Source organism: Nestor notabilis, unplaced genomic scaffold, assembly GCF_000696875.1.
Source record: "Nestor notabilis isolate BGI_N333 unplaced genomic scaffold, ASM69687v1 scaffold133, whole genome shotgun sequence".
NCBI classification, from domain to species: Eukaryota; Metazoa; Chordata; class Aves; order Psittaciformes; family Psittacidae; genus Nestor; species Nestor notabilis.
The window spans coordinates 1-23,135 of NW_009920359.1; the positions used below are offsets into that span (position 1 = coordinate 1).

Here is a 23,135-nt window from a genome sequence, read left to right on the forward strand (position 1 = left end):
TCCCCAGCATCCTTACAGGCCTCCTTCAGATCTTTGAACACTTCCTCTTACCCTACAGCAGCTTGCTTTTCCTAACAGCCTGGGATGAAATCTTGTCAAAAGTCTTCCCTTTCTGAAGGTCATTTCCATATTGCTATTGGTGCTGTACACGTAATTCAGATCCTGTTTTACAAATGGCTGAAAATTATTAAAACTTGACCCTTCCTCCTCTCTTGATTCTACTGTAACGCATTTCATTCAAATTCAACCTGCTACTGCCTTCCTTTCCAGTGCTCATCCCCTCTCTTCTTCTCTATTGATACATACATTTTACTAAACTGAAACAAATAATTTCTTGGTATTACTTGTTTACAGAGCTTTCCAGCTTATAAGTTTACAATATTAAAGGAAATACAGCCACATAAAACAGTGTGAAATATGTCCCACATTTATTATATGTTAAAAATCAAATCCCGCATACTCATATGCAATTTCCCGTCACCTTCACACTGGAAGCCTTACACATTAACAAACAATAAAGTTTCATTAGACCTTTATTGCTAATGTGAAGAAAGTTTTAAAGAGTCCCGCTGCAGGGTGGTTGCTTGTTTTGGTGGGGTTTGTTTGGTTTGGGTTTTGTTGAGTTTTTTAGTTGCTGCTTTTTTTTTTTTCATTGGTTGGTTGGTTTTGTTGTTTGGGAAGGGTTGGGGGTGGGGGTGAAGGGAGGTGGGGAGAGCACAGAGAGGACAATGACATGACATGATGACCCAACAAGGTTCTGTGTCTGAAGATTGAAAGATCCACATATACAGCTGCAGCCCAGCCAAGGATTTTGACAGTCAGACTATTGAAGCACTACTGATTTGGAAATGTAATTTTTCTCCCAGTGTACAGGTGAATAGCTCATGCCTAATTACAGATTGAGACAATTTGAAATAGCCAAGTTTAAAATCTTAATGAAGAAAATCAGACCATCAGAATTTCCAATGAAGCATTCATTCTGGAGCAGACAGGCAGCATTGTAACACAAATACAAACAATAATACAGATGATTTAATTGGATTACTCCACTCCTATAAAATCTTCCAAACAAGCTCTTTAAGAAAGCCAGAAATAGAACTCAACATCCATCTTTTCTGGATGTTTTGGCTTACAGCAGTCAGTCATGCTCTCAAAGTGTGATCTCACCGAAGCAGCTGTGTACACACAACAAATCACATTTGGACATGTTTCGATCCAAGAGTGGGTAAGGACAAACAGAGGTGAGCAGCAGGCTGTCCCTCAACCCTAACACCAACAGTTGCCGTAGCAACGGGAGGAATCACTGGAAGAGGCTGGGATTGATCTTTCCATCCCATATTCATTGCCATTTCTTCAGGGTGGTCTTACACAATGCTACCACAACCAACACCACCTCATCTACCCAGGTTCTGAAGTTAATGGGAAATAATAGTCATAAAAAGGTGACAGGGAATAAATTACTGCTGTGGTTAGTCTGAGTACACAAAGAACAAGCAGCAGAATTTCCATCTTAATACAAACTATGCAAAATCTTAATGCAAGCTATGCAAAGAGAAGGAAGGATGTCAGTCATCATGCCTTCAATCTGTATTTCAAGTTTTCTGTGCATTCTCCTACAGAGCAGCATCTGCATGTTCTCAGCATCTGTAACAAGACAGTCACTAATGCCTAGGGCAGGTATTGCAAAAAGTAGGATATAGCAAAGGTTATTTTGTGCTTAGTTAAAAAGCCTGCTACATCATGTCAGCGTAATACAGAATGGCACAGAGCCAAAACGGTAAGAAAGAGAGACTACTTAAAAATATTAAAGAGATTTTTCAGGTTAACAATGGCATAGCTCCAGAGTCCCTCAAAATATATTACAGCACAAACCAGTTTTATAAATGTGGGATAATGCATTACATGAGTATACAAGAGATTTCTGTAAAGACTAATATTGTTTCCAATAACAACACATAGCTCAAAATTGCATTTAGTTTGCAAATTACAGGATGATACTTTGTTGATTACATCCATAAGGCTTAAATGAAAAATATATTTTGATGGTTTCCCCTTCACAATTAGCATTTCTTTTTAGGATATGCAAAATTGGAGAAAAAGTGTTTAAAATATTAGACTGAATTAAGAAAGCCTTAAAAGACTATTAGAAACTGTATTTATAAACACTGAAGAATGACCAGATTATAGTTAGCAGAATGTGGCCCCAGCTAAGAGCAGAAAGCTGCTTACATCAGAAAGATAAAATATTATTCTTGTAAACGAGTATATCACTTCTGCTACATGCACCCAACATTGTCCCAGTTTTATATCAGCATAATAATACCTCTGTAATCCACTATATTTGCATAAAGCTGAAGAAATAAAGTGATAGTATGGGAAGTACCCATTATCTCCAGAAACTTTGTAGTTGACAAAGTGATTAGCCCCTAAAACAAAACAAACCCAAAAACTCAACAAAACAAAAAACATCTAAATAAAACAGCCTTCAGAAAATGCATCATAGTTTTCCAAGGCAAATATATAACACAAAAGCATCTACATTAGCACATATATTCTTAACAAAATTTCTACGTTTATACTTAGTAAAAACAGATCCTGAAAAAAACCAAACCAACCCCTAAACAATACCTACCAATTGTGTACATCAAGATAACAGCTCCACCATGATCCAAGCAAGTCATAACAGTATGTGATATTTAAGAGCTCTGGGAACCCTGTTAATAACAAGTCTCCCATCATAACTTAAAGAGGCAAACAGCCATGGGTCTGCTGAGGACCATTCAACTGCATATACACTATCTTCATGTTCTTCATAGGTGGCTATTACACTGTCCTGAAGGGGCTCTTTAATCCTAAAATTAGGGACAAAAAAAAAAAAAAAAAAAAAAGAAAGTAAGGATCTATGAACACACTTGATTTAAAAGGCAGTATTAAGTGTCACTAACATCTAGATACACAACCTCCCATGTGAAGTCCAAGAATGCAGGAGTAGGTTTTAAGGAATAATTTTACATCACATGTCTGCATGCGCTTATGTTTTAGTGGTGGCTTGACGAGGCTTGACTTGTCTGTGCTAAAGACCCCATTTGCAGGGACAAAGTATCTCCTATTGTCAGCTTCTCTGCATTTCCAAGTCTGCCAGAACCTACACTAAGCACTTCTCTAAAGCAAGTAAAACTACAGGGTATGATCTAAATGCACTTAAACACACATTTTTATCAACGTCATTTCTCTCGCCCCACTCCATCCCTTACTTTCCCCCTTTGTTGTTAACTGAATTCTTAAAATAATGTATCTTCTCATTAGAGATGTGTAAAGGGGTAAGAAGTTGCAGTCCTTAACATCACAGTCTCTCCTGTGCTGCTATCCTGGACCCATTTTCTCCAGAGTAAAAAAGGCAGATGGAGGCACCACTCCAAACACTCCCATTGCTAGAGTTGTAACACTGGATTCTCATCTATTATTGTGTACCTCACCTCTCACTGCAACACCCAAGCTCCTGGTCACCTGCATCATGAGACACAGATTCTCTTTTGCATTGCAAATATTTAACAATAGATCCAGGCATTCTCTGGCATCCAAATCACCCAGGACTCACTGATTGTCCTCTGCTAGCTGAGAACAGCCCTTCTTCCCTCCACTCACAGAGCCAGTCCCTCCTCCCAGAGCAACACTGCAGCACATTATTCTGCAGCTACAGGGTAGCTGAGTTTTCAGAGGATGACCTTAGAGCTCCTTCACCCACAGAGGATCACCTCTGCTGACAGGAATCAGTCAGCCTTTCAGAAGCATCCCCCTGCCTCCCAGAAACAGCCTTGTATTACAGCTGCAATCCTCCTAACAGAATGCAAAGCCAAAGAGCCTTGTGAATGCCACTCAATCATTTAAACAGATGCTGCTACTACAGAAATGAAGTGCTGTTATTGGCCGTCTTTGCCCTTTACTGCTGCTCTCTGAGACACGCGTCTCTCTGATCACAAAGCGTATATGCTATCACATTTGAATTGCTTGCGGGATGTCGCTGCTCCACCTAGCCAGCCTAACCAGCTGTGAATCTAACATCGCAATTAAAATTCAATTGAATTTAATGAATAAACCAAAAGCACCCTGATATCACAGAATAGCTTCAGATGTTTAGTTTCAAGGACTTTTATCATTTACTTATGCTGCGTTTAAGGTCAACTAACAAAAAAAAGGTCATAGCATAAATGACACGCAGCCCCTGGTTAATTGCAAAGAGCAGGCTTGTTTTGCAGTTCTCCTGAATACGTACTTTGATACAAACCATCTAACAGCAGAGAGCTAATAAAAACACACACACACACACACTTCATCTCCTGCAAAGTGTTTTTCTAACTTCCTGCTAACTGACATGCCTGGTTAAGTGAAAGTTGGTCATGTCCCCAGACAGCAATGTGCTTCAGCAGCACTCACCCACTTACCCACAACTCCATTATTCTGAAGATTTCAGATGTCTCTCTGGATAAGCAGGGGAGTAATATACAGTGCATATAGCTGTCAGGGGACACGACCAACTTTCAGTTAACCAGGAGTCTCTGTTAACCAAAGGTTGTATAAACAAGGACAAATACGCTTCTAGATTACAGTGTTTTCTGTATGCTCAGAGTTCTTTCAGTGTTTCATTTAAATAACACAATTAATCTAATTTAATTTCCAGAAGTCACAGGGGAATGAGTGTTCAGGAAAGTAGCCTGTAGATGAACTTCTATTTGGAATTTCCATTTATAATGACAATTTTTAATTGTTCTTTATTATTGTCTACACACTGAATTTCTTCTTGGGTATGAAAATAGTGTTGTGCCTTCCAGAAAAAGAAAGCATGCTATTCCATGTGGCTCTCCAAGGCCAAGTGAGTTCAGGGTTCGGAGGGTTTTTTTTGTTGTTTTAAATGCACAGATTTATGACAATATTATGTATAGACTACTTGTGCATAAAAATGGCACTGCCTTGAGACAGTTATTTAGAATATGAGAAAACCCTTACGGAAGTGATCACTTGGTATAAAAGAGCTACATACTACACAAGATAATCGGGATGGAAAAAAAAATCATCTCAGAATGACATGTGTCTCAGGAACAATGCAGAAGATCCAGAAGAAACTGTCCGTGAACATCCTTCATAAACACTATGTATGAAAACAGATTACCCTTTAAATTATGTAATGGATAATGAGACCAGAAAGATTCTGCTATCAGAATAAACAGCAGAATTTTTTCATGTATGTGAAAGACTGTTCAAAGTAGTTAAAAAAAAAAACAGGAAAAGCAAGGTTGGTTGTGGTGGGTTTTTTCCTCCCAACAGGAGTCTCACAACAGGGTGACAGGCCACCTTACCCCATTGTAAGAGATTCCAAGAAAACACCACAGATCTATCTGCATTTTGGCTACGTGCATGCTTTTTTTAGTAATCCAAGAACAGGTTGAGGATACTATTTTTGAATCTATATGAATTTAATATATTTAGAATTGTTCAGTTTCCACGTCCCACAACTATTTACTCTCAATGAAATTTTACACAGCTTTTACACATTTTTATTTATTAAAGAATCAGCTAAGACTCTCTAACTCCCCAGATATTAAACATAATCTGATTAATGCAAGAAGTTATAGACCCAACAGCTATGACACTGACATTTATTTAAGTGAAGTAACAAATACCTTTTAAATGTACATATATAAACAGAGTCTATTTCAGAGCCTAATTTCATACTCTTCATAATGTTACAATGCTTAAAAGAATACTCCTACACAAGAACACTTCCACATTTCTTATATCAGAACCTTTCAATTTTGTAGCTACCAACTCCTGATGACAATGCCCAGGTTATTCACCTTCTTACGTACGACACATGACACCAGACACAGAAGAGGAGAGTGTTCAAAGTGGACCAGATACTGGGATAGTCAGCAGATCTTTGGCAGATTTTGGAACAGGGAAGGGAGTTCAGGACCTTAAATTTCTTCTCAGTTAGAGAAGTTCAAAATTAGGAAGAGTACCTATACAGAGGTGGATATGAAGTAAACTTCCCTCTATGCTACTTTAATATGTACAATTCAGGTTGCTGCCAAAACACAGATACTTCTGGTTTTACATAAAAGCTGAAGGTTATGGATGTAAAAATGTAATTGCTGTGCTGTAACTATTTTAGTGTACCACAGGCATAGGTGCTTGGCCCACTGATCCCTTCATAGAGCAGTCTGACAAGACTGTATTTGATAAGCATAATTTGTAATCACTTGCTAATGTCAATCAAGCCTTGTAAGTTATACTCTTTCTTGCCCTAAGTCTACCTGTCTCTTATTAAGTTCCTTTAGTTTCTTGTTTTCCTGTACTATTTTAAAGACTTTTTCTGGCCAGACTAAAACACCTTTTTCTCTCCTTATGCGTTCTTGCATTTTATCAACTGACAAGGCATCAAACTTTTACGTCATCAGGAACTCATAGTAAGAGATGTGTAATCTCTACCTACATCCTGGGTAAGTTTCAGACCTGTGCCACACAGACCTGAAACTGGACTGCTTTCTCATTCTTATTTCTCTTTTTTATTCTTTCTCTTATTCACACAGTATGACCCTTACCAGCTGTCTTATGAAAGAAAAGAGCTTTAATTTTACTAGATAACTTCGAGGTTAATTGTGTTACAGACTTGAGAAAGACGCCTCTTAAGCCTTGGATAATTGTTTTCATGTAGAGAGCTGTTATTTCCAATTACTTCTCATGCTAACAACCACTTAAGTTTGCAGTGCTTGCAGTTCTGTTTTGTCACCACAATGTTCAACAAAATATGTTTTTTGGAGTCACCAAAAATCATTAATTCCTTATCACAGTCAAAATAAATCCTCTTTAATCTAAAAATACTATGAAATAGATGTGATTCAATAGAGCAGCAACATGTGCTGCAGCGTCCAAGAATGAATCCTGAAAAGCATGCCACCAGATTCCAGAATAAGCCCCATAGATGCCCTTTCCCTTTAACTGCAGGAGAAAACTTAGCAACTACACAATTTTGTTTCTGATAAGCTTAGACAAAACACTACTTCCTTTTTCACTCTCTTAAGGAAAACCGAATTCAAGGATGTTTATACTGGAACGTAATTTTTATATATAAGAATTGACCCTTCACATTATTGTAAGCATTCTTTTTTTACTCGAAAATCACCTTCTGAACTGCTTCTACAGAAAAATGCCATCTTTAAAACCAGAAAATGCATATTTTAATACAACAGGTCTCATACACACAGAAATTAAGGAGTGTATATCTGATGAGGGTTAAACAAAGAAATAGCATAGTTTTTAAAGCAGAATAGTCTAGGAATTGGAAAGTGTTGCTGCACTAGATTTGACCCAGCTTCTTAAATATTTAACCAACTAAAGTCCTGATTCCTGGCATTCCCCAAAACAAAAACTATTTAAGCTGTTTAACTGAGTCTCTTGGTTGATTCCATAGCGCAATCCTATGATTTCTAGATTTCTCTGAGACATAAATACCATAAGCAAAATATCAACAAAATTAACACTATTGGCAGCTGTACGAAAACACCCCGGAAACCTGCCTCGCCATGACTGTTTGGCAAATACTTTTCAAAATATCAATGCTGACAATCATCCTCCTGAAGTCATGGATGTGAATACAAAGGTGTTATGTTAGATCACACAGTTCGTATGTATTATCATGAAACCATATGATTTACTATTCAAAAGGCTCCAAACCACATTTTGACCAAAAAAAGTAGAAACCATCACCTCCTTTAGAAGGAATTTTGAAGGAAATCTCTTTCTACAGAGACACCAGTCACCATTTTCTCTCTGGTCCATTACAACTGCTGAAGACATTCCTACACTTAAAATCTCATTAAAAACTTCACTATCTCAATGAGATACTCAGTACTTGAAGGACCAGTCCTTTACATCTCTCAGCCTCAAATGCAAAATGGTGAGAAGTGCTTATGTCAGATCTTGTTCTGTTTGTATCAAAGAACAGTGTGGCTAACATCCACAGCCGAAAAGATGGAAACCCGAGACTTGAAAAGACTAAAAGAATGTATTTTCTAATGTAAATTGCTGGTACAATCTTCAATAGATAACAAAGATAAGGATAAGCTTAGAACATACCGTCAAAAAATGTAGCACAAGGGAGAAGACAGCATGACATTAGTAATCAGTTTTGCCACTGAAAACACAGCAGACATCTTAAGCCTGGAAATCCCAAAGAGACCTATGGGGGTTGGTAGCTCATTCTGTAAAATTAAAAGTTTAAGGATGGCTTCTTTTTCAGGACTGACGTGTAAGCTCAAAATGCTACTGACCATATAAATCTTTTCATTGGTATGGGTATAGAAAAGGCTTTTTCTCTTAAAAACCAAGTTCTCCATTATCAGTTGAGCTTTGTCATGGAATTCTGGCCATGGAAGTCATGAACAATAAAAACATTGCTGTAGATGCAGCATGTAGCTTGCTGCTGGTTATCCTAAAGCAGCAAATGGTCTTTTCATGTTGTGTATCATCAGCATACCAGAGACCTATACAGTTTAAAATTCAAACCTATAAGGCAAATAAATATATTGCAGTACTAAAGAAAAGGAATCCTGATTGGTGAATAAAGACAATCACGCTAAACTGCAAGAACCTAGTATGTTCTGTTTATTGATAGAAATACCAACATAGAATATTTACTATCAGACTAGTTTAATACAACCAATACAGACTCACTAACATGAGGATTTTGGATGACCAAAGAATCAAGAAAGAATATAAGACAGTCACCACCTCCCTTGAGGAGGACAGTTCTCAGTTCTCTGCAGATGTGTAAAGGGAACTGACAGACACCTTCAGGAGCTTTGGAATTAAGGCAAATTCAGTGTTGCTAGGACAAAGTCCTTGCAACACCAGAGTGCAAAGCCATTAAAGAAAGAGAGGCCAAGGAGAAGCCTGTCTTAATCAGCTGCATCCATAGATGTGGAATTACCCCATGATTTAAACATTTTGTTCAAACTGAGGCACTGAAAATCGTTCCCTGTGTTCTTATCCAGGCACACCAGCTTGTTTATGGAATGAAAGCTAAATGCATCTGAAATACACACTTCATCTGTTCATTTGTTTTGTACACTTTTTTCTACTTCTGGATCAAAGTGCTAGAAATTAAGCTGGAAGTGCAGCATTTCATTCCCCATTTCTCAGCTTTTTTTTTTTTCCATATTTGAACCATGCATTAAGACTAGAAACTTCATCAAAATATACCACAGCTATCCTCCAGCCACATGCCTATACTTTCTCTCTGTGGATAGCTTGATCCTTTTTTAGACTACCTACTTTCAACAGAGGCTTCAGGCTTCCAAGACAGAAAGCACTAAAGCCTCTCCTTATTCAGAGCAAGCAAACAAATGCAGTTGACATATTTCTCCTAGACACAGTTCACAAAGCCAGTGCATGCACAGCTAACATACTTTGGAACAAACAAAAACACAGTTAGTGATAAGATACAAACTCAAAAATATGCCTCATGGCAATACAAAACCCTAAAGGGAAGAACCAGAAGTCTCCAAAGATGGTTCAAAAAGCAGTAAAGGTCCCTGAGCTGCAAATAGTCGGGGACTAGAAGCATACCCAGGGGAAGTATCATTTCCTTTTCCTATTTTTATAATCTTTCCTCTTGGCCACTATCAGAGACATGATGCAGGTTAGGGAGACCTTTGATGTGATACAGGAGGCTGCTCTTACATTTTTATGATTGATGTGAGAAACAGTAGCAGCTAAAAAGGAGGGAAGAGACTGCAAACTAGTTGCTATGATTCAAATCAGCAGTTAAAAGGAACTGAAGGTCACTCAATTGCAACAAGAGACAGATCCTCATGGAATAGTCCTGTTTATATTGTTTATTCAAGCATGTTCTGGTCTCCAAGATGGGAGCATATAAAGTCCCAAGATGTCAACACATACATGGAGAAACACCAGTGAACCTGTATTCTTTTCCTTAAAAAAAGTTACCTCCAAATAAATAGTTTTCAGTTGCGAACCTTAAAAAGTAGGTAATTACTTCAGAAAATGGACTCATAGAATCACAGAATACTTGAGGTTGGAAAGGACTTTCAAATGTCACCTAGTCCTACCCCCTGCAATAAGCTGGGACATCATGCACAGTTCCATATGGTTCAACACTGAAGGGTTAAACTGGCATATTACTGGCTTTTGTCTCCAGCCAAGAAATACAATAAAAACAGGTAAGCTCACTCCAAAATACACTAAAAATAAAAAAAGAAGGGGTGATGGGCACAAGTTACTCCTGGGGAGATTGTGACTGGACATAAAAAGGAATTTTTTCATGAGAATAACCAGTCACAGGAATAATCTCCCAAGGGAAGTGGAGGATTCCTCAGTGTTGGACATTTTTAAGATTCGGCTGGACAAAGTGCTGGGACATTTAGTCTAGTCCATGCTTTGCCCAGAAAGGTTGGACCAGATGACTCTTGAGGCCCCTTCCAAACTGGTATTCAATGATTCTATGATAAATATTAACATGAGCCTTTAAGATCCCAGAAGTCTCAGCTGTGCAGAGTAGAGGAAAAAAAAAAAACAAAACACAAACCCAAAACAACCAAAACACAACAACAAAAAAAAACAAAACAAAACCCAAACCCAAAAAAACAACCACAAACCCCCAAAAAACACCCCCAAAACCCACCCCCCAAAACCACAAAACACCAAAAACTTTGAAGATACAACTGCTACACCCTCTTCATTTTTATATTTAGTCCACGGAGTATTTTTCACAAGTTATTGTATTCAGAACATGAAAAATAGGCAGCACATGAGGAAAAGAGCCTTCTTCCTTCTTTCCAATTGGTATTTCAACCTTCTCTTGTGAGAGATTTCATCACTCAGCCTGAAAGTGTCTGGCTACAGATATTAGTTGTACAGACATCTGCTCTTCCTGGTGTATTTCAAGGTACACCCAAAAAAGACATTTTCTTTTTCAAGATTTGTATGCTATTTAATAGCAAACAAAATGTCCTACAAAACAGGATAAAAATGGACCCTATGAGAATGTAACACTTTCTTTAAAGTCTAGAACATACCCAAGTGAAAAAACAAACACCCACCCTCCACCAAACCATACAGTGAAAACACATGTTTTACAGAAGACTCTACCTATGGAACAGCGCTACAGACTCTGCGAAGAGGTCTACAGAAGGTGTACTAAAGCCTAAATATTTGGCACTAGGGGTTGACTAACAAGAAGTATTCCCAACAGCTGTTATGCCCTGCTTCATTAGTGCAGTCAGAACTAACCAGACATTCACCTGGCAACAGTTCAAGGCTGGTGAACACCTTCCAAACATCCTTCTAGTTCAATTCATAACAAGGTGGGGGTTGTGGGGGAAACAACAAAAGAAGACTTTGACAGTACAAGCAAATGTTAGAAAAAGCCAATGTTCTTTCCCAGGTTTTATAGAGAATAGATTAGCAGCTAAAAAGCACGTATTTGAAAAGCAAATGCGGTGTTGATACTTGTAGTCTCTGGGAATGGGTAAAGGCCCTACATCATTACTATACAAATCATTCATGATATGGTTTACACCCATCCCATAGCCAAAGTAGAAGATGCATTATACTTTACTGCTTTGTATATTCTTGGTTTCAAAAATTCCTATTCTAGAAACAATCACCTGTGTTTTAATGAGGCAACCTACACTGTCTACAATCAACAGAAATTCAGTGCTCCAAATAACCTACTACACATCATCTGTCAGAACACTATTCACCTCCGATGCTATATTACTACATTCCTTTCATATATATATTTAAAAAAATCAAACCAAACAACCTAGTCTCTTTCTCACTTCCATTACGGCTATTTATCTTCAATCCAGAACAGCATAAGTTGTTATCCCCAGCCAAAGGTAAGGAACCAAAAGTTCATCATTAAGGAACCATAAGTACATCGTATTTAAAATGCTGTAATTTAGTTACATTACAGAAAGTATGTACTGTTGATGTGAGCAGCTTTCTAGGTACGTAATTTGATATGCCTTACATCAACTGTCGCTTCTAGAGACATCTTGCACATTTAAAATTAACCATTTCTATACACGGGATAGCTTCCTTGTTTAATATTTAAAAAATGGTTTCCAGGTCCATTATGTGAAACCAAAAAGTCAAAACTAGTTGGAGCAAAACTACATCTTTATTAATAAAGGAAATGTGCAAGACCAACCTTAAAAATGCAACCACAGAACTAACCTTAATTTTATTTAGAATTGTAATTGAAATATCTAGCAGACACAGCTGAATAACTATGGATCTTTTTTGTAATTTCCTTGTTCCTCATCCCATCGGGCTAAAATTAGAAAGCCTCAGCCCACTCTAGAACTCCCTATATGCATATATATATTTATAAAGAAGTACAGAGAGGACAACAAGCATCACCTATCACACAATGAAAAAGCTGAAAGCAGACAAAAATGGAGGACGAAAAATCATTATTTCAGCATCTCAGTTAACTCTAAAAATCCCATCCTCCCAAAATTCACATGCAATATATGTGATTCGTCACACACCCAAGTGGATGGTGTTTTTAGAAATGTTTGCAGTAACATGCATTATTTTCTACCAGGAGTGTCACACATCTGGTTTGCTTGAAGTAAGTCTGATGAGTTATTGGTTTCTAGAACAGTCAGCAATATTAAGAGCAAAATTTACAAAAATTTATGTGTTTACACATCCTTTTTTCCAGCTGTGCAGAAGCTCACCATTAGACTGGTAACATTTTCTAAAGGTTACAACACATACACAGAAAACACAAAAAGCAGATTTTCAACTCTCACTTAACCCAGAGTATTGTATGTTCTTGACTTGGTCCAGAGCTCCCTTAAAGTGAATCTTTTCACAGATCAAGTGGAGTTTAGTACTGGCCCTCAGCATCACCATCCCCTTCCTACCAGTGAACACACAGTGACCATGCCAATCAGATTTAAAGAGTGTATCCCACTCGAGACTCTTGAGTAAAGAAATAGGAATTAGAACTACTTACCTGAAAGGCCTGTATACAAAAATCCTAGTCAGCAAAAAAATAGCATGTTAACCATTACAATTTAAAAACAATCTATAGTCATCTTCATAAAACTCAGGAAACTTCATACTTCTCTTCTTGATGCTGGTCCTCTTGGTCACTTAGCTCATCGTCATCTACCATATGCCCAAATGGTTCAGAAGAAATTGATACCATATTAGACAGGATAACTCTGCTATCACTGCTTCCTGTAAGGATCAGCTGATCATGAGAATGATTGTATCTGACATTCCAGACCCTACAAAATAAAATCAGAAAGAACAAGAGGCTATTCTTGGCAGTTAGTGCATCTACATTAAATGATTTTTTAAATTTTTTTATTTTTTAACAGCACTAAAAATTTATCTTTGACTTAAACATTTTAAGTACCCTTAGAAGTGACGTGCCTTATTCCAAAGACTGGTTTTGCTATCTTCATTTCGCTTTTAAAGTTTCCACATCATGTTTTCTATGAGGTGTCTTTAATTCAACAAATAAGTTTTGGGACAAAACCCCCAAACATCAAAGAACAAAACACACTATTCAGTGGTATCATTCCTTGAGGGTAGATGCCAATTCATTGTTTAGTATGACAGATAAATATTTAAGTTCTAAATATAAAAACTTCCTCAAAGCAAAATATGGATTAGAAATAACCTGTTAAACAAAAATCTCACAGCATTCTTAAAGTTTAAAATAGGCCCTAAAACAAAAGTAGGATTATATTTCTCTACAATTTTCATATTTTACATATCAAGTTAATACCAAATGTCTTATGGTTCTTGTTCTATTCTTTTTCCTTTAATCTTCTGGGAAAAAAAAGTATAAATGCTGCTTTTGTTAATTCACATCTTCATTCCCCTCAAACTAGCTCCAGGGTCCAGATTTATTTTGCAAGAATTACTCCAACCGAAATTCTATAAAATATGAACTGCTCATCTTTTCTTAACCACTGAAGTCTGTAAACGTCAGACAAGATTCTATCCCTACTCCAGCCACAGGCCAGAGCAGTAGATACAGGCTCCAAGTATTATCTCAGAGAATAAAATAACTCCCTTGCATATTCTGGCTTAAGGGCTGTGAAAAGCATGAAAAACGTGGGGCTGAATATTATTGAGCATTTCAACCATTCAACAGCAGAAGGATAGACGGCAGCTGCTTTTCTGCACATCAGGTGCAGCAGATCAGGCTCGATTTGGGAAGACACACCTGTGTCCCAGCTGGCCCCTACAAGCAAAGTTTTGTTCTGTGCTTCTCAAAGGAGTACCCTATCTCTCAACAGTGCTAACAACAGTTTCTTGCCAATTAGACTAATATCATCTAAACTCCTAATTTACAATCACACAAGGAACATTCACATGCTGAAACCTTTCCTCTGTGCAGAAAAATGACTATTCACAATAGCACAAACATAGTTAGCTTGCATTGCTCCTAGACAGTAAAATAATTAGCTGAATAAATTACATAAAGCCATCCACCCGCAAAACAGCATGCAGATAATTCGTTCTACCAGTGGGAATGCTCCTCTAGTGTCTTCACTGGTTCAGTGACATTTCTCGTGTCCCAGAATTTCACCTTGCAGTCATCTCCGCAGCTAGCCAGGTAGTACTGTTTATTGGGATTAAAGTCTAGGTCTCGTACCAGCTGTCCGTGTGCATTTTCTATGCAATATATCTGTCTGTAAAACACATTAAAAAAATTAAATGGTCTATAAAAAGCTAACTGCACTCCACTGACAGGAATCTGTTTCCCTGGAAACTTGCATAATCCCCTCAGCACCCGCAGACCTAGAGTTCCCATTGCTAGCGCATAGTTTAGGGAAATCCCAGCTGTTAACAACAGTGACTTGTATAGATTTCTCAGCTTGCTTCAAAGCTTTGCTCTTTTCTTGTTTGCATTAGGATCATCTGGAGCTAAAAGGAAACAGTAGTTCCAGATGATTCTAGCACATTTCTCTAACAACTGTTATGAAATGTCTGCTATTAAACCACAATATTTTCAGATAACAGCTTCTCCACCCCTAAATAGTTTTACTAATTCTGTACTTATGACATCTACTTCTCCCTATATGAAAAAACAAGATGCAAGGGATGCAACAGATATGAACAATAGCTTTTTATTATTGGTCAATTTTGTACTTACTTTCTTGAGCTCTGGCATTCATCATTAATTTACCTATGGCCCTTAAACTCAGCCATGCACACACTCATCCAATCAGACTACTTCAGAAAACATTTATAGTACTGATAACAACCTAGCACCCTTATTCGAAACACCATGTTCCACCAGTTTGTGTCCCTACCCAGTCTCTTAAACTCAGTTTGTAGGTTTTTATTTTTGTTTCCACTATTGTATTACCAGTTTTCTCAAAGTCACCATCTACCGAAGTTCTGCTATGGTGGTCACTCAGGACAGAAGATACTACTTAGATATCCCATGTCAACACTCAGAGCTTGAGAGGTTAAGGATATAACACAGGTATGCCTTTCTGCCAGGTATTCCGAGACCTGTATTCAACATTTCCTCTTAATTTCTTGAAACATCTTTAAAAGAATTTTTTTTAAATCTCAAGCATGCTTCCAACAATAAAACACTTCTTTCCTCCTTTATTGCAACTTTCACTTCTTTCTTGCATTGCTCATGGGGATGTGTGCAAGGGCTTAAAAAGAAATACCGCTGTCCACCATATATTAAGTAGTGCTTACCATGAAGGCCTTTATCCCAACTTAACTTCTGGCCGCTTGTTCTTTTACCTTCCCAAATATGAATCCTCTTTTCTTTCACTCTATCATCTTACCTACAGCAATAATACCTACACTGAATTTCTCTCTTACATAATAAGATTAAGGCCAGACCACACAAACATTTTCTCCAGCTTCTGGTTCCTCTGTTTCATATTCTTCTTCCATTTTTTTAGAATCTATTCTCGGAATCTGAATTTTCCCAATACAATTCTCCCTCTAAATCCATTCAGTCTAGTGTCTGTCTCCTCTGTTTCACAAGCCCTATTCTGATTAAGACTGTTTCCCTAGTCTAATCTCGAAGTCTTCCTAACAACCTCTTTTTTTCCTCCCCTTCTTTGTTTGCTATATCCAAAATAATTTACTCCCTCTACCTTACAGCTATCATAATCACATACTGTGGAAGTAGGTATTCCAGCTACTTCTTTAGTATCTCTCTTGTTCTTTGCTGGTATAGCAGTTTTCTGTCCTTGATTTCTCCCTCCCCTCAATTTTTTGCATCTTGCACTGCCACAGTTTATAATTCTAATGTAACTAGTCATTACCCAATATTCACATTATTCTAGACACATTACAGTGTAAGTGCAGAAGAGACTTTTGCACATATTTTTCAAGTTACTCAGAGTGTTCACTTAATGCAAGATAAAGATGCTTTTTCTAATGAGAGAAATCATGAAGCAGACTTCATGATAGTTAACATTTTCCACTTAGAAACATAGGCTTTAATCTTAAGGTCCTATGAGTTAAAAACAGAATGATTACAGAAACATCACAAAAAAGCAACTTAAAAAAACCCAACCCTTTCTCCTTTGACCTTTCTTTCCTTTATTGTACGCTTCATTTAAAAGCACCTTCATGAATGAAAGTATACACATACATATGAAGTTAGATTTTTATATATCCTTTACAAGGCAAAGAACAGGACTTTCAAACCTGATGACAAGCCTACAGAAACTGACTTTTAATTATTACATTTGTATTTTTAGATTTTGTTTTTTAAATTAAATAAATCTTTTTGGCAAAAACAAGGCTGGCAAGCATGGGGATTTATTGCTACACCCCTAAGCTGGCAGGAACCACAGAATTAAATTTAAAGTCATCCCCCTTTAAGGCAACAAAAGTTATTACAAGACATCAGCCTTCTTGGTTTAGTGATAAATTACTATGTGCTAAGGGGATAAAGCGTATCTTAAAAAAGCTTGCACAGGCTTTAGTAGTCATGGCAACAGATGTGCACAACATCACTCCTTTGCTTATCAAAATCACAAGTGAGCAGGGGGGAAAACACCTTATTAGGTATATTCAAAGCTTTGATTTAGTCATGATTTTGATAGATTCAGTAGTTTCATATGACTAGCATGCTACGATCTTTAATATAGCATAGTATGCTGTTTGTTAAAATAAGAAAGTTGAAGAGTGAACTTAACCTATGAATTACTTTCAGAAATTAAAGTTATCTTTAAATAATATGCTACCAAGACAGTTGATAGCATAGTCAGAACTGCTGTTAAATCATTTTCAGATTGAATCACAGAACAGCTTCATTCAGGTAATGCCTATGTATTGAAAAAATTATCCTGAGACTACTGCATACTTCATTAAAACTCAACACACAACTTAGAATTGAAGCTGAAACGGGGAAACAGAGAAAACCCTTTACTAAATATATCAGCTATGCAAGCCCAACCATTCATTTTAAAAGTGCTAGCTTTGCCATATTACTAATACTAAGAAAAAAAAAAAAGTTAGGAGCAACGAAAAACCTGTCTCCAAAGGAGATTGTCTTTCTTAAAGAACGAGACTGTGATTTCTCATTACCTCATGCTTCGTGTATCCCATCCTCGAACAGTGGTATCATTGGCTGTTGCAATCTGTGTGCAATTGTGGTGTGGACTCCATCTTCCAGAAGTAAATTTTAATTGTCCTTTCCCTTCCAAGGCTGCAGAACTAGAGAGCTAAAATAATGAAACAAAGCTGGCGATGTTTCTAAATGTAATGCTAAAATGAAATTAGTTCCACTGAAGACAAAAAGTGCACAACAGCCTATTGTTCCAAGTCTAACAGACTACCAAAATCCTAGGATAAAAAAAACCAGAACAAATGAAAAGCTAGAGCTAATTTTGTATCTCACTACGTAATTTTTACAAAGGCTTATCCAGTGTAATGTATTCAAAAATATTAGAAGTACTGTACTACTTTAAAAACTAAACCAAACAGTTTCAGATCATTTGTTGAAACAGGACATAGACAATATGGGCACACTGCACAAATTTGTGCTGACAGAGGGGAGGATTTAGACATTACAAAAAAAAAAAAAAAAAAAAAAAAAGTTCAATATCATGAGAGTAGGTTGCCCAGAGAAGTAGTGGATGCCCCATCCCTGGAAATGTTTAAGGGCTGGTTGCATGAGGCTTTAAGCAACCTGGTCTAGTGGAAGGTGTCCCTGCCCATGTCAGGGGAATTGAAACTAGATGATCTTTAAGGTCCCTACCAACTCAAACCATCCTATGATTACGTGACTCTGAATTCATCCAGTTCAATTCCTCCAGTTGAGGCAACCATGTAGACCTTTCATACCTGTTCTTGTCTCCTGAACCATCTTACATTTTCAAATAGCCTCATCGTACTGGCAGCTCAGAGTCATTCTCAGAATCCACATACTTTTAAATGCTGAGTCTCTACATCACAGCAAGAAAATATTTTTATTCTTTAAATACAAGTTTTCTGCTTTATACTACAAAAATTAATCACCAAGTTCATCCACTGAAATCTATTGTTGGTCCTGTATACTGATGGTGCGTTCCAAGTTTCCATCATCAACAATTTTCATCATTTCACTCCTAATTCTATACTATCATGAAGGAGACCATTAAACAAAATTAATCCCAATGCTAACTCTTTAAGAACTGGTTTTCTATCCTCTTTTTGATCTAGTAGCTTCTCTTTCACATTTCTTCAGACTTTTTTTGCCCTCCTTTCATTGATCTATGTTTATTCTAGTTGCAATAATTATGGGGTACTCCATGAAGTTCTGCACTAAACTCCACAATATATTTTCTGCCTTGAGGAACAGAAGCCATCTTGTCAAAGAAGCATCTCATGCTTACTCCTAATATCCTCCTATATTTGGATAAATTACTTTTATCCAGATAGTCTGTGAAATCTTCCCCATGAGATCTTCCATATTGCCTGGAATGCCACTGCCAGATATTTCTTGTTGTCATAGAATACAATCTTAAAATCATAGAATAGTGAGGGTTGGAAAGGACCTTAAGATCATCTAGTTCCAATCCCCCTGCCATGGGCAGGGACACCTCGCACTGAACCATGTCACCCAAGGCTCTGTCCAACCTGGCCTTGAACACCGCCAGGGATGGAGCATTCACAACTTCCTTGGGCAACCCATTCCAGTGCCTCACCACCCTCACTGTAAAGAACTTCTTCCTTATATGTAACCTAAAGTTCCCCTGTTTAAGTTTAAAGCCATTACCCCTTGTCCTACCACTACAGTCCCTAATGCTGAGTCCCTCTCCAGCATCTTTGTAGGCCCCCTTCAGATACTGAATTAAGATCACCTGTAGATTAAATACTACTAAAGAATACAGAAGGGACAAGAAATCTAAAAGGAATCTAATTAATCTTTTGGATAAAAGTTATCAAATCCACACCTCTGCTCCTCCCCTTTGTGACAATGTAAGGCAAGGATTAAAAAAAACTATATTTTAACATCTCCGTTTCATTCTGTAACACTCATCTGCCATTCCAAACACACCGCATTTACCCAAGGAGGAGTTCTAGTGATTTGGTGACATCTGACCTAAGTCTGCATACAGAAATATTAACTGTCATCTCTTCAGCAAAATATACCCAGACCTTGTGGGTTGGTTGGGCTTCTCTTGGGTTCAGCTAATGATTATAAATGACAAAGAATAGCTAATTTAATTGCAAAAGGTAATGATGCAGTGCACATAAGATTAGTTTCACCCCAGAACGTAAAGGTAGTGATCAAAAGGACAGGAGAAGCTTGTCTTAATGCAAATACAGGCAAATATTCCTGTATTAAATACTGTAATGAAGAAACAGCTTAGCAAAAAACACTGGTGGGGGGGAAGGAAGAGAACAAAACCCAGCCAACCCACAAAACCGTAACTTATGGTTCATAAATATTTCCTATGACAGGCTGACCAGATAATTCAGAGAATGAACACACCAGTAATTTTATTATAAAAAAGCTCTGAAAATATCAGGAATCCTAAAATTCTTCATGCAAATTCTAATTAGACATGCATCTTGTAACTCCCAGGCAGACAGAAGAGATGCACCTAGTAAAAGACTCTGCAGTTTTGATCAGTGTAGGCAAGCAGAAATTTTGGCCTATGCAAAATTTTAAGGCAAACATCAGATTAATTTTTCACCAGTACTACACCGGGATTATAGATGAACTTTTTCACAAATTTAAAAAGTCCATAAAGAGGGTTTACCTCTTGCCATTGAAATTAATATTGGCTATGATACATACCTATCCAAAAAGTAAGCACTTGAAATGTGTTCATGAAAAAAGAGCAGTGCTGCACCAGTGTAATGAATACTTCCTTACTCCTATTACTTGATACAGATACAGCAGACCAGATCCTACTATTAATGATAATGATGTCATTCACCTTGAACACTGTCACGTTTTTGATAAAAAGGGAAAAAAACTCAAGCACGCTAATATTTTCATTATTTTAATCCTAGGCTATTGATTTATTCAGTTAAAATAATGTAGACACACACAGAGATACTGTTGTGGTTTAAACCCAGCTGGTAACTCGGAACCACACAGCTGCTCGCTCACTACCCCCTCTTCTTCCTCCCCGCACTCCCGGAGGGACGGAGAGGAGAATCAGAAGAATGTAACTCCCATGGGTTGAGATAACAGCACTCCGGTAACTAAGGTATAATACAAACCACTACTGCTACCAATAATAACAATAATGATAAGGGAAATAACAAGGGGAGAGGATACAATTGCTCAGCACCCACCGACTGATACCCAGCCTGACCCGAGCAGCGATCTGGGCCTTCCGGGTGACTCCCCCCCAGTTTATATACTGGGCATGACGTGCTGTGGTATGGAATAGCCCTTTGGCCAGTTTGGGTCAGGTGTCCTGCCTCTGCTTCCTCCTGGCTTCCCCTCCTCCCTGGCAGAGCATGAGACTGAGAAAGTCCTTGGTCAGAGTAAACATTACTGAGCAACAACTAAAAACATCGGTGTTATCAGCATTGTTCCCAGGCTGAAAGTCAAAACCACAGCACTGCACCAGCTACTAAGAAAGAGAAAAAATGACTGCTGTAGCTGAACCCAGGACAGGTACATGGCTGTTTCACTAACAAGTCTATAATGACATGAATATTTTGTAAAGACTTTCTTCCCCTCAACAGTCCCTCCAGAATATGTAAGTTTATTAGCTACTTGGTGCTTTGTCACCATCTGCTAGAATCAAACAGCACATTAGGTGGTAAGACATCATGTGGCCAAGACATGTCAAAAATGGACAACCCTTTATCCTAATGAACAATAAACACAAGGTTTCTTATTTAAATAATCTCCTTCTGTATCTGCATAGAAAAAGCAAAAAGTGGACTTCCTGGCAAGAATTTCTATATAGCACCAACTGACACCTATAATCATATATAGACTCATAGAATGGTTTGAGTTGGAAAGGACCTCAAGATCACCTAGTTCCAACCCCCTGCCATGGGCAGGGAACACTGCCAGAGATGGAGCATTTCCTGCTTCTTTGGGCAACGTGTTCCATTGCCTCACCACCCTCACTGTAAAGAACTTCTAATGGTTTCTATGGACTCTTCTGAAAACCTCTTTTTTCTTTTTTTCTTTTTTTTTTTTTTTTAAATATATGCCCCCTTTTTAATGCTGGTGAGAGTTGATTTTTTTCCTGTAGGCTGTTCTGTACTTGTTTTCAAGGGCAAAAAAATTCTTTTTATTAATATCGCAGAGAAGCGTGCTTTTACACTGACCAAAAAGGCATTAAAATAAAGATCATGTGCTTTTTAGGGTTATGACATATTTTGCACCCAACAATCCCGAATAAACAGAACATACACAGAAAGAAATCACTATTGCACCAACAGGTGACTGGCCTACAAACACTTCTTGTACATGGTCATAGCCAACTGCAAAGTATCTTTATTGCTTATGCCTACCCCAGCGCTGTCTTCTAACCAATCTGGTCTCAGAGATTTCTCTCTGACATTCTAAACACAATAGCAGCAAAGGACGAGGTACAGGGTTAATTTTATTTTGCTTGGTTGGTTTTGTTGTTGCTGGTTTGTGTTGCTGGTTTGTTTGGTGGTGGTGGTGGTTTTGGGGGGGGTGGGAGGGGAGCATGTGGGTTTTTTTAAACAGAAAGCCATCTCAGGAATGAAACATTTTGTATTTTTCCTCATCACTCCCTGTAACTGTCAGTTCTAAATAATTTTTTTCAAACATAAATTGCTTCACAGTGACAGTTATTGTTTTTCAGCCTTCTACAGAGTCTAACAAGGAGGTAGTTTCTTAGGAACAAAGTAACTTTCAAAGATTTCAGAAATACACAGCAGTTGGTTCTAGGCCTAAAAAAGCCTATGATACTGGACTTAGTTGTCATCATTTTAACTAGTGGAAAGTTTATGGTAGGCATTTTAAAGAGATGCTCATGTTTTCCTCAGTCTTGTTCAACTGGACACTGGTTAACTCAGGAACCAACAGACATGTTTGAGACAAATTTTTCACGGACAAATATTCACCAGGAATGTAACAACACCAGTCGTACTAGAAGAGATTCACCTGGCTTAAGATCTAGATACCTGGAGATTTTCCTCTTGACTCAACTTCCAAGAGTCAAGTTTCTACAGACTTTTACTATTAAACTTCACTTTAAAAGCGGTCACACACTCAGTGATAAAGCAAATATTAAAGAGTAACTCAAAATTGCTGGAGTAGAAAAGTGATAATGGTAAACAGTTATTTACAGGTAAATTTTAATCACAAGCAATTCTAATTTATAGCGCACTCACATGAAATACTAGATTATTTTCAACAGAAATATAAAGAATCAGTCACATTCTGAATCAGGTTTCCCAAGAGCCCAACTGCAAAATCTAAATGACACTCCTAACTTCTGCAAACTAAGGTTTTATCAAACATTTCAAAATGATCCTACCTGAAGATGTCAGTCAAGGGTTGACAGATCTACTTTCATAGTTTTAGCTTCATTAGACAAAACAGATTTTTGATGCAGAATCTCACTTTTTTTTTCTTGTTTCTTTTTATCAAATATAAGCAT

General features: G+C 37.6%; 1 protein-coding gene across 1 annotated transcript in view; it reads right to left on the bottom strand.

Annotated features, from left to right (window-relative positions):
• Positions 1-2,509: 2,509 nt before the first annotated feature.
• Positions 2,510-23,135, bottom strand: part of TSSC1 (tumor suppressing subtransferable candidate 1) — a 38,584-nt gene continuing 17,958 nt past the window's right edge. The window contains exons 4-7 of the mRNA XM_010010630.1: positions 17,626-17,762; positions 14,577-14,744; positions 13,158-13,325; positions 2,510-2,852 (exon numbers count right to left, since the gene is read on the bottom strand). Of these exons, the coding sequence (XP_010008932.1) occupies positions 2,678-2,852; positions 13,158-13,325; positions 14,577-14,744; positions 17,626-17,762 (648 nt within the window). The 3' untranslated portion in view covers positions 2,510-2,677. The remainder of the gene's footprint in view (positions 2,853-13,157; positions 13,326-14,576; positions 14,745-17,625; positions 17,763-23,135) is intronic.